Genomic DNA, 12,966 nt, shown 5'->3' on the forward strand with positions numbered 1-12,966 from the left:
AATGAGTAGCATTACATGGATGGGTTGTGTTCCCGAGTGTGGGATGCACTGATACTCATGTGCCTCTCTGTTCTGGATCTTGGAGGGTCTGAAGCAGATAGTACCTCTTTGTACAGTCCATATGTCCTAATAGGACATAAAGATAAGGGTGGTCTTAGTAAGTACAACCCTTTTAATCCTTTTTTATGGCAATACACTTTAAGGCTGGGTTCACACTACGTATATTTCAGTCAGTATTGTGGTCCTCATATTGCAACCAAAACCAGGAGTGGATTAAAAACACAGAAAGGATCTGTTCACACAATGTTGAAATTGAGTGGATGGCCGCCATATAACAGTAAATAACTGCCATTATTTCAATATAACAGCCGTTGTTTTAAAATAACAGCAAATATTTGCCATTAAATGGCGGCCATCCACTCAATTTCAACATTGTGTGAACAGAGCCTTTGTGTTTTCAATCCACTCCTGGTTTTGGTTGCCATATGAGGACCACAATACTGACTGAAATATACTGACTGAAATATACATATACTGACTGAAATATACGTAGTGTGAACCCAGCCTAAAGCTGTAACAACAGGATTATTGTAGAGTAGACTAGATGGGTATTATGGACTTTCCCAAGAGGTGTAAGGATATAACCTTGGATTCCCACCATGGATTTGCAGTTTTTATGAGTTTTTATGAACACAGACTAACCCCAACATGGAATTCCTGGAGATGGTTTGTTGGAATAGTAACAGCAACAGTACTCTCAGGACCGGCGAACTCAATCCCCTCACTGTTGGAAGTGCAGGTGCAATCAGGTAACAGGATAAAAAATGCATGGGAACCGCTGCAGTATATGCACTAGGTTCAACCATGCAGATGCAAATGCAATAGTAATTTATTAATAGCAGCAACACGTTTCAGCCTGTGTATCAAGGCTATAAGTAACGCCTGTCCTTAAAACATGGGCTGAACCCCCATGGTCAGAAACTGATGTTCTATTCAGGCCATCAATCAAAAAAAAAAAAAAAGGATTTCTTAAAGTGATTGTACCAGTTGAAGTGATTTTTTTTTCCAATACCTGGTTGGGGCTGGTGCTGTGCTCTTTTCCAAACGTTGCCTGGTTCCCATGATCAACACCATTTCCTTTGCATGTACCGGCCCGCTCTGTGCACTGGAAACGGGCTCGGCGCTCCCAGTGTAACAATATTCCCTCTCCTCGGTGATGCGCCTCCATTTGAATCAAGTTGCGCTGGGGGTGCCGGGCCCCCCTTTAGTGAACAGAGCAGGCCAGTGAAAACGGTGCCAGTCGCGGGAACCGAGGCCGCTTTGTAAAAAGGACAACGCCACTGGTATCACCAATCCGGCACTATCCAGGTAGGGGAAAAAAAAATACTTGATGTAATAAGTCACCATCAACATCTAAAAGTCGTATTCAATTCCACACAGTTCTTTAGTTCTTAACTGAGCATTACTGAACAGCATCACATGTCTAAAGTCACAGCGCGGCACAGGCCCCACTGACCATGTAAGACACAGGTCCTAGTGCCTTAGAAGTAACCCTTTAAGGAAAGGCTGCCTATGCCGGGGGACTCAATTACGCCTCCTAGCTGGAGTTTATATCAGAGGCACAGTATTACATTACAACTATCCAGTTAGGCTAGAAATGAAGCGTTGATTTCTATGTAGGCTACTGAAATATGAAAATTGCTTTTTCTGTGTGAGCTAAATTGTAAAATTATACCGTAATCCTAGCACAGTAAGAAAGAAAGTAATTCAATATAATTTGTGATTTAATTCCAGCTTGTTGATTTACATTTCGTTTTCCATCCCAAAATGTAACTTTTAAAGTATCGGTTCACCTTTCAACACCACCGTATGGCTTACTCATCTTTTCATGTAGATTACCTCCTTAAAGTAATTGAGTAAATACACAGCTTTATTTATGGAGCGCTGATCCACAGTTGCAGCAAGTCTAACGGCCAATTCCCACCCACAATCCTGCAGGGGTGCATTCTCCGCTTAGGGTATGTTCCGTGGTGGAGCTCCCCACCGCAGAATCTCGCCTGCCTCAGTGTGTCAATGGGATGGCTAGTGAACCATTCCCTTAACACATTGAGGCAGGCGGGATTCCACTGTGGGGAGCTCCACCGTGGAATTCCGCCTGTTTTACACAGTGTGAACGGGCCCTTATACCATGAAGAGTGACTTTTGCTGATCTACATTCTACAAAGTGCCTCAGAATGCAGTGGAGCAATGAGAATCCCACTGGGGAAGTTTATTTCTCGTACACTGGTCTTAATTAAAGCCCCAAACCCAATTACCGCGACGGATTTACTTAGAGGTGCTCGCCTCTTAGTAAATCCAAGGCAACCTGCAGCTGTAGTAGGGCTTGTGCAGAAATCTGCACTGCCATTGTTTATGCCGGTTTTAAGGTATAATTTTCTGAAACCAGTTGATTTAAAAGAAAAAGATTTTCACTGGACAACCCCTTTAAGGCAGCGTTTCCCAACCAGGGTGCCGCGGCACACTGGTGTTCCGGGAGAACCCGCCAGGGGTGCCGCGGGATCCCGGTGGGAAATGTGCGCTGTCTCTTTAAGCATCCCGAGAAGCTGCGGCCGCGCAGCTTCTCGGGATGCACGAATCACTTTCATGTTCCGCCCGCTCACAGTTCCGCCCGCTCACAGAACATTAAAGTAACATGAATATAGGAGCAGGAAGTGTCAGCGTCCTGCTCCTATATTCCCTCCCATAGGCTGCTGGCGCTTCATGCCAGCAGCCTATGGGAGGTCGGGACGTGACCTCTCCGGCAGGCGTGATGATGTGACGTCATCACACCTGCCGAAGTCCCGTCCCCGCGCCTCGCAAGATAGAGCCCGAAGAGGAGGAAGAGCTGCTGCCTGCAGCCACAGCGCAGATTAGGTGAGTAGGATGTTTTTTTAAAGGGGAAGAGCAGGGGGCATTATTAGTTCATGGGGGGCACCTCTGGGGGCATTATTAGTATATGGGGGCACCTCTGGGGGCATTATTAGTATATGGAGGCCACCCCTGGGGCAGTATTAGTATATGGGGGCACCTCTGGGGGCATTATTAGTACATGGGGGCACCTCTGGGGGCATTATTAGTTCATGGGGGCACCTCTGGGGGCATTATTAGTATATGGGGGCACCTCTTGGGGCATTATTAGTTCATGGGGGCACCTCTGGGGGCATTATTAGCTCATGGGGGCACCTCTGGGGGCATTATTAGCTCATGGGGGCACCTCTGGGGGCATTATTAGTATATGGGGGCACCTCTGGGGGCAGTATTAGTATATGGGGGCAACTCTGGGGGCATTAATAGTTCATGGGGGCACCTCTGGGGGCATTATTAGCTCATGGGGGCACCTCTGGGGGCATTATTAGTTCATGGGGGGCACCTCTGGGGGCATTATTAGCTCATGGGGGCACCTCTGGGGGCATTATTAGTTCATGGGGGCACCTCTGGGGGCATTATTAGCTCATGGGGGCACCTCTGGGGGCATTATTAGCTCATGGGGGCACCTCTGGGTGCATTATTAGTTCATGGGGGCACCTCTGGGGGCATTATTAGTTCATGGGGGCACCTCTGGGGGCATTATTAGTATATGGGGGCACCTCTGGGGGCATTATTAGCTCATGGGGGCACCTCTGGGGGCATTATTAGCTTATGGGGGAACCTCTGTGGGCATTATTAGTATATGGAGGCCACCCCTGGGGCATTATTAGTATATGGGGGCACCTCTGGGGGCATTATAGTTCATGGGGGCACCTCTGGGGGCATTATTAGTTCATGGGGGCACCTCTGGGGGCATTATTAGCTCATGGGGGCACCTCTGGGGGCATTATTAGCTCATGGGGGCACCTCTGGGGGCATTATTAGCTCATGGGGGCACCTCTGGGGGCATTATTAGCTCATGGGGGCACCTCTGGGGGCATTATTAGTATATGGGGGCACCTCTGGGGGCATTATTAGTTCATGGGGGCACCTCTGGGGGCATTATTAGTTCATGGGGGCACCTCTGGGGGCATTATTAGTTCATCAAAGCAGGGGATCCTACATACAGGGGGCATCCCACATTCCTACTTGCTTTACTGCACATAACACCAAACAGCGCAGTTACTATGGGAGCCTACAGGGGGGAGAAAGGAAAGGAAGCTGCTAGAAATGGGCGGAGCCTAAATTGTTTGTCTTGCAGGTTCTGAAGAGATGAAAAGTAGCTGGAAGAAATCATCATGGCGGATGGAAAGGAAAAGGGAAAGTGACTCCTCAGATAAAAGAAGACGTCACCTGTGAGTCACTGTATGACGGCTTTCTTATTTTGTAGAACATTATTTAGTAGGGGTGCCCCGAGGAAATTTTTTTTCCAAGGTGTGCCCCGAGGTGGAAAAGGTTGGGAACCACTGCCTTTAAGGGATGGCTATACTTGGGATTGGTGGTGGTCCAAATGGTCAGCTAGTCTGGATAGGGAATAATTTTGTATGGTGGGATAACCCCATTTAAAGTAAGCTTTATTTCCCAGTAATAAACCACAAGTGCAACATGAGCCGTGGAAAATAAAACAACCCGTAGTCTTCAAGGACGCGTGCCTCCAAATGTAATAGGCCTTGGAAAATAAAATAATAGCCTGTATTGAACACATATACAGAAAAGCTTCATTTAATAATAAATGATAAGCTTTCATACAGGGAAACGCTCCATAATGACATATGAAGATAATAATAAACCTAATTTCATAAACCTGAGCTGCAGAATGAGTCTATGAATGAGTACATAAAAGGCTGGTAATTTTACAGGCAGCGCTACAGGAAGAAGAAATACAATAAACTACAGAAAACACAATTAGATCCACAATCAATATTTTATTCATTACAATGTCAGATCTAAAAGTGTCAATGTACTGTGACAAAACAAAGTTTCAGAGACATAATAGTCAAAGATACGTGGCATAAAGGGAATTGAACACGCAATTTAGAGCATCGGTTTGTAAATTGAGAATAGACGTGTTTGTAGAAATAGCACTAGCGGCCCTTTCAGGGATAACACAGACACGTTCAAAGAGTGAACCATTGCACTATTGGGTCATCCCGGGGAGATGACCCGTCTCTGTTCTGAATCAGGGCATACACAGAGTCTCTTCTCACAAGTGGTGAGGGCAATGCTTCTTGATAGATGGCGTTCATTACGAGAGAGGCTGTATGCTGATCCCGGCTTTCTATTGTGGAACCCAATTGAAGATGCAGAATTCTAATATACTATTCTACACAGGTTCAGAGGAGGAAAGGGAATCCATTCTACATAAGAACAGTTTAACACCTTGTCCACCCAGGCAGTTTTATTTTTTGGCCATCCTGCATTGTGGTATGTCTCTAAATAACAGATGGATATTGTTCTCCCATGCGGTTATACAGGATATCCACTATATGACCATACTGTTAAAGGAATAGTCCGGCCTCAGGATTTTTATTTTTTTTTTTAAACAGGCTGGGTTCACACTACATTTTTGCAATCGTTTTTTTGCGAAAAACAGATGGAAAAACGGATGCATGTGTGTGCATCCGTTTTTCCATCTATCGAATTCCATTATAAAAAGAACGGATCAAAACGAATCTGTTTTTTTTAACGGACACAAAAATGAGGCCGACCACGTTTTTGAGTACGTTAAAAAAAACGGATCTGTTTTTTTTTTAAATAATGGAATTTAATGGAAAAACAGATCAAAACGGATACACACACATGCATCCCTGTTTTCCATCCGTTTTTCATCAGTTTTTTTGCAAAAAAACTGATGAAAAATGGGATTGCAAAAATGTAGTGTGAAACCAGCCTTACTCACCTCTCCTGGTGTCTCTTCGGTGCCGGATCGCTGCTCTGAGACCTCCACCAGAGCCGACGTCATGACCCGACAGATGGATTGCCGCTCAGCCATTCAGTGACTGGGGGAGACGCTGCTCCAGTCACTGATTGGCTGAGCGGGCTTGTCTATCGGCCGGGACAGGTATTTTCCCTTGAGTCACCACATCTCGGAGGAAAATGCCTTTCGGCGGGGATGTCGGGACCAGTCAGATGGTGCATCACGGTCACACAGAGAGTGCTTCATTGCTATGTTCTCCCATGCCGCCTGTCACATCCTTGCTGGGGCCAGACTTCTCCTATAAAGCATTGCTTCAATAGATTTATAGTGAACAGCTATTTCTTATTCTCTCCATTCCAGAAGACAGAGCCAGAACAGGGCTTTTTTTGCTAGTAGTACATATACAGGTGCTTCCATTCTCCTACTTCTCTGGCCAATCAAAGCAGAGAAACATAGAAGATTGTCAGCAGCAAAAGACCACTGGGTCCATCTAGTCTGCCCTTTTAGTATTTCCCTATTATTATCTTAGGGTAGATATATGTTTATCCCAGGCAGGATCAAATTCAGCACAGCCCATAATCCTCTCTGTTGTAACATGACATAGGGCTGGTGAAAGTGCAGTGAACCAATTAGCACTATGCTGGGCTGATGATGTAAACAGTATACTACTATAGATGTGGAACTACTAAAAAGTAGTTAGTGATGCACTTGGTATGCAGGGTGCTATTAGAACAGAAATGAGAGAAACAAACAGCAACAGAATCATAGCAAGGGTTACAATTAGCAAGGAGCTGCTCCTTAAAATGATGATGAAGACAAACTAAAAGGTAGAGGAAGATACCACTGCAACACTATGGACATAGAGTAGTAGATACACTGGCATTTGCCTAAGAGACAGCTGCCCAGAAGTTTATAGGAAGTGAGAGATGAAAGGGAAGCCTTGATATACCGTTCAGACTTTGACCATCTCTCCTGCACAAAGCAAATGCTAAGCCACACCCCCACTTCCTGTAATTTCCCCCTAATCTGGCTGTGACTAGAGACAGAATTCATCTGGCAACAGACAGTGAATGGAAGATTACAGGAAGAGAGACACCAAGAGGCCAAGACTTCGGCGCTTTTCTCTGGGTTAGGGAGTTATTTGTGGTGAATTAGGAGACATATATGTTAGGAATCATAGTATGTATCAAATAGTTGGAAGCTATTTCAAACAATAGGGTATATTTAAATAAAAGTTTGCTAATTTCCATTTTCCTTAGGCTATGTTCACACTATGTAAGTTTCGCATTAATCATGTCCGTTATTTCCGATTTGCAACAACGGCCATGGTTAATACGAAACCTACATAGTGTTGCAGCTAGAGAGAATCCTGGCCAGTGTGTATACACATAGTATATACTCCGTCCGGGATTGCTAGCGGCCCGCAAAAAACTGACATGTCAGATTTCTGGGGCCGCTATTCATTGAATAGCGGCCACAGAGAACCTGTCAGTTCACACAATGGAGCGTGTGTCTCCGGCTGCACACTCCACTGTGCGCAGCTGGGAATTCGGATGCAGGCGCACACTGGTGCGCCTGCATCTGAATTCATTATTAATGAAGATCATCTAGCAGTGCCGGCCGGGATGATCTTCAGTAACACCGGCCATTCTGTGATCTGGCCGGGTCACAGAACGGCCGTTGTTATACACCATGTGAACATGGCCTTAGGATGCTTTGAGACTGAGCAATCCGCACAAAGAACTTCCTGCAGATTCCGCCGCTTGCCCCCAAGCTCACATTTGTATCTCTGCCTGTGCCATAGACTCCATTCTATGGTCAGGTGGATTCCGTCCGCCCAAAGAATTGACTTGTCTGCGCAGATTCCTCAGTCTGAACGCACCAGATGGCTGCCACCACAGTCCCAATGGTTGTCATTGAAATTAACTCTCACGTCTAGTGGTATCTTGGTAGGAAACTCTGGCATGTGCTGTGACCTAATAGACCTAATAGACTTCCATACAGACTATATGCGTATAGCAGGGGTGGGCACGGTTGTTGACATCCTTAACCAGCTTCTGCCTCCCCACTGCATTTTGAAGCCGGGAGGCCACAAAGGAGATTCTGGGGAATGCACAAGATATACATATTGATGTATTTTTTAAGGCTCCTACCTATGATTATTAGGGTTTAGAATGAGTACCTGTCCATTAGAGCTAAAAGGTTAAGTATTTTATAAGAATAAGTGCATGTTGATAGGAGCTTAGTGTCATTTTCCAGGCAACAATGGTACTAGGCAAGTTTTTGTTAAGGTCTGACTGAGAAACTAGTGAAAGTAGTTCATTTTCATCCACCTCTACGTTACAAGTCTTATTTCTGTTAGAAAAAACAATGGTAATTTTGGTCAAATCTTTCCGGTCTCTTAAGATAATGCATTTCACGTCACTGAGAGAGTACACCTTTATCTGGTCAAAGTGCAAAGATGAAGGACTCGGGATGTCCACGTTAGCCTGGAAAGCCCCATCATGTACAAGTGCAATGGATGTATTAGTAAGAGCCAGTGACATAAATGCACATTGCCCATGCATATGTTCTAGCCTGACTGACGTGTACAGCAACAAGTGCGTATCTCCTAATGCCGGTTTTGATCCATTTGTATTTTCATGTAGAAGATATGCCACATCAGCTAATGCACTCTTGAAGCTACAAGTCACTCTAAAACCATTAGAGCAGACAAGGTCAGAGAGATCTGCATTCCAGTCAGTTGACAACTCCATCAGATCCCTACTCAACAGTGGATGACTACAATACTTGGCATAGTCTGAATCAATCACTTTCATTTTTGTTAAGACTTGACATAGCCGTAGAGTATAACTATTATTAAAGGTAAATATAGTCACGGGGGAGCTCTCAAATGAACCAAGGAGCTGGAGGCTTTGTCCTCCAAAACCAACGTGAAGCTCCTCAAGTGAATAAACCGGAAGAGTGAAAAGAAACATAGATTCAGTGTCTGAAAATATTACAAAGCTAAGAATTGACACGGACAAGAGTAAACAGGCAAGTTGAGGTTCTGGGTGACTCGTATGACCAACAAAGAGCCAGAAGATACTCTCTAACTCATTCTTTTTAATGCCCAGGTTTGGGAACGTAGCGAGGAAGTGATCAAGAATTTCATCGGCGTGGAAATTTCTTAATTCCAAAAACTTATTCGGAAATTTCAAAAACGTAGGTGGCAACAAAGTGACGACATCGGTGTCCACCTCTTCACACTTAGAAGTTGGAGTTGGTGTCCAACATGTTTCTATCTCCTTTCGCGGGGAAAGCTCAAGCAGCATTAGCTTCTCACCATCTGTAGTCTTTGGATAAATGCAGTAGACTTTCACCTTATTCTCTGAAGAATCCGGAACTTCACATACTCCTCGTGTCTCGAATGATTTTGTGAGTTGAAAATAATTCACAAAGTGCAAATCCTTAACAAGTGACAGGCCTGGAAGATTCCAGCCGCTATTTTCTTGCACGCGGCATAATCCCTTAGCTTGCTTAATAACGTTTTTTATAGTTGGCAGCTGCCTCTCTTTATAAAGATAAGAAAACTTGCTAAAAAGATTTTGCAAACTGTATTTATAATGCGTCGTATCTTGGCACAAAGAGCTATCGCCGCTCGCATCAGAGTCATGCTGGTAAGCAGGAGAATGTTGGAGGATACCCTGGTGAGTTGGGCCGAAACACTTGTTCTCCTTTAAATCATTTTCAGAAAGCATATTGGTCTCAGAGAGATTACAGTGAAATATATCAGTGCACTTGGGTTGCTCATTATCAAGCGTCTTCATCTCGGAGGAGGACATCTGCCGGAACAAAGTCCGGTCAGGTTCCATTTTCGAGAAATCGCGGTCACTAGGCACACTTTCTAAATGCCTCCCTTTGGTGTTGGCAGGAATGTGTTGAGGAGCAGATGAGATATTTTGATGAGCGTATTTGCTGTTCGAGAGATTTCTACTGAGAAGGTGACTTGGTTCACGTTCTGTGTCAGACGGAAAGTCAAAATATTCACTAATGGATGATCTATTTTTCCCTTTCTCGTTCTCTGCCTTGAAATGTTTCTCTCGAGAGTCAGAACATTTTTGTGTGAAGAAGGAATATAAATTAGCAGTCACAGGATCCAGATTCTGTCTTTCATCGAACACTGTTCTGCCGTGTCTCGTAGGCGTCGAGGATACTGTTCCGATCTGGGGAATAGACATCTCTCTATGATTTGCCTGAGGATGTAGCACTTGCTGTTTAAAATGTTAAAGAAAGGAAACCATCTAATATTTCCTTTAAGTGCATAGATTTAATTCCAGAGAAGCGATTAGTGTGTGATTGGTGTTGATTTAGGAATTACCCATCAATCCATCACTTCATTTATTGACAGCTTTGCATAAGTATATAAACTTAAAATATTATATTCCGGGACCTTAATCCTTACAATGACAAAAAGCAATTCTGTCCTGTTCCCTCCCCTGTGGTCTCCATTAGAATATCTGCTATGGCTATGCTTAGGTTAGAGCCTTTGCTTAGTAACAAATGATATCAACAAAACATAAAAAAATGACAATGACAGATCAATAGTGTTACAAAACAATGGTTAAGGTCAGTAGCACCAATAGTCCCTGATAAGTAAATGTTGAGGGATGCACACTGGAGAGCCCAGAATTCCCAGGAGGGCTCACGTAACGTGTAGAAAGGAGGCCCAACAGCATCCTGATCTTCAATATTTATTGAAAGCCAAGCTTACAACAAATATGAAGTTTCGATCCCTGCTGGGGTCTTGGTCAAGTGTACTTGACATTAAATATTGAAATTCATTACCAGATGCTGTTGGACCTCCTTTCTACAGGTCAATAGTGTTACTCAAGCCATAAATTTTAGATCGCTGTGGCACAAAAGCTAATTGTTGTTATACTCTATGTGGCTATGTGTGACGTGACCTAGGTGGACTTTCAAAGTCTATGGTCTAGGTCCAAAAAAATTTTGGATACTCTATAAGCTCGGACCAGCTAAGGATGCATGTGTACTTACTGGAGGTAAGCTGCTGCCAGATGCCTCGTAGAATCAGGCTCAGGAATCCTGAAATCTAACCGTCAGATACTGGGGGAGAACCAGGAGGCCACAATAAATATTAAAGAGGTACTGCAAATAAAAAAAAAATCAACTTGTGCCAGAAAAATATAAGTTTGTAAATTACTTTTATTAAAACAAAAATTAAAACTCAAGCCTTCATGTACTTATCGGCTGCTGTAAGTCCTGCAGGAAATGGTGTATTCTTTCCACAACTGGCATAGTGTTCTTTACCGACACCTCTGTCCATGTCAAGAACTTCCAGAGCCGCAGCAACCACTACCCCCCCACCCCCCCACCCACCCAATAACAAACCTTTCCTGCTCCGGACAGTTCCTGACATGGCCAAGGGTGGCAGCAGTGAGCACCATATCAGACTGCAATGAATACACCACTGCCTGCAAGGCATACAACAGCTGATAAGTAGAAGACTTGAGTTGTTTTTTTTGTTTTATACAAGTAATTTACAACTCTGTATAACTTCTGGTAACGGTTGATTTAAAAGCATCTTTCCCTCTAGGACTACCCCTTTAACCCAATGTGTATGGCCGGCATCAGTCCAACATGTTATACCCTTTCGATTTTAAGAGAGATAAGCAACAGCCAGAGGTGTATGGGAGCTGCATTCCCAGTCTTCCCAGTTAATCAGGAGATGACAGCTATCTAGTCTGTTATCAACAACCAAAGAAAAAATATGATCTCACCGTGTATACGGCTTTCCCTGTGTTGTACACTGCGTGTTTCTGAGTGCCACCGGTCAAAGGCAACCACTTGGTATCAACACAAAAAGATTCCAGCCCGCTATCCAATAAAACACACTTCTTTATTGTAGATGCTAATAAAACTAGCATGTCATATTTCATTTGATCATAATTCACATCTGTTACATGCTCAACGTGTTTCGAGTTCTACGGTGCTCTTGGTCGCAGCATATCTTGCACTGAGCTTGGGACATTTCTAACGTGTAACATAACATGTGAATTATGACCAACCGGGATATGATTTGGTGGTTTTATTGTTATCGACAATCAAGAAGGGTGTTTTATTGGAACGCAGGGCTGAAGTCTTTTTGAATTTATATCTTATTGGTAATGCCAGCCTTAGTCTATCGGCAGGAATAAAAAGTATATAGCAACTGCATGAGTGTACACAGTATTCACAATGATAAGGAAGGAACATCTATGAGTCATATACTACCAAATGGATAATTCACATGTAAAAAAAAAAAAAAAAAAAAACTACCAAAAAAAACCAAAACTTCAACGGGTGCAGGTTGCACAACATCTACATGTGCTTCTGTGATACAACACTAGCAGCTCAAGGCAGAGCCGAGTTTGTCACTTAGCACAAATCACTGCGATAACACCAAAATGTGCTCACAATGTCAAAATCAGTTTCCTGTATATTTCACTATATCAAGCAAACCAGTTAGTAAAACAAAACGGTACAACAGCAGCATTCTCCTTATGGTTCCCACAGATGGCCGAACCATTGTTTAGTTCATAGCTATGATTCCAAGAGACTGTCTGCTCAGCTCAGTCAATGTGCATGTAAATTCTGATGGATGTGGATGGGGCACAGCTGCCAAAAACTTCCAGCACCATTCACTAAAGCGGCGTACAATACTAAATCAGACAGGAAAATCAACACTGTCCGTGACCTATGGTATATATTATATTGTTACCATCTGCCAACGAGACTTGTGAGATTAGCCAATAATCTACTGTCCCATAAATAATAAAAACATATTGAATAAGAATTTTTTTAAATTATTATTTATAAAAAACAAACAAACAAACAAAAAAAAGCTATCATATTGCCCATACACTTTTGCAGCTCTATTAGAGTGAACGAGGACAACACATGATCCCATAAGTCACCACAAACGTTGTAACCAATAGGCCACCATTAGACAGATAATGCTACTCAAACATTAGGAAATTTGTCTAATGAAGACCAACCACGTCTATACAAGCCTATTAGGACATATCAACATTCCAAAGGCGGACTAACTATTCGTATTGTAA

The 12,966-nt window shown here is 43.5% G+C and overlaps 1 protein-coding gene across 5 annotated transcripts in view; it reads right to left on the minus strand.

The window, feature by feature from the left end:
• The window catches only part of KIF16B (kinesin family member 16B), a 244,720-nt gene that overhangs the window by 78,096 nt on the left and 153,658 nt on the right, over positions 1 to 12,966 (minus strand). For 3 of the 5 annotated variants that reach the window (XM_069955205.1, XM_069955206.1, XM_069955208.1), the window contains one exon: positions 7,558 to 10,098. The exons of 1 other annotated variant lie outside the window; for it this stretch is intronic. In XM_069955205.1, the coding sequence (XP_069811306.1) occupies positions 8,059 to 10,098 (2,040 nt within the window). In that variant the 3' untranslated portion in view covers positions 7,558 to 8,058. Of the gene's footprint in view, positions 1 to 7,557; positions 10,099 to 10,900; positions 10,970 to 12,966 lie in introns of those variants that run through there. One more of the 5 variants, XM_069955209.1, reaches the window with a different exon arrangement.

The sequence above is a fragment of the Dendropsophus ebraccatus genome, chromosome 15 (assembly GCF_027789765.1).
Source record: "Dendropsophus ebraccatus isolate aDenEbr1 chromosome 15, aDenEbr1.pat, whole genome shotgun sequence".
NCBI lineage: Eukaryota > Metazoa > Chordata > Amphibia > Anura > Hylidae > Dendropsophus > Dendropsophus ebraccatus.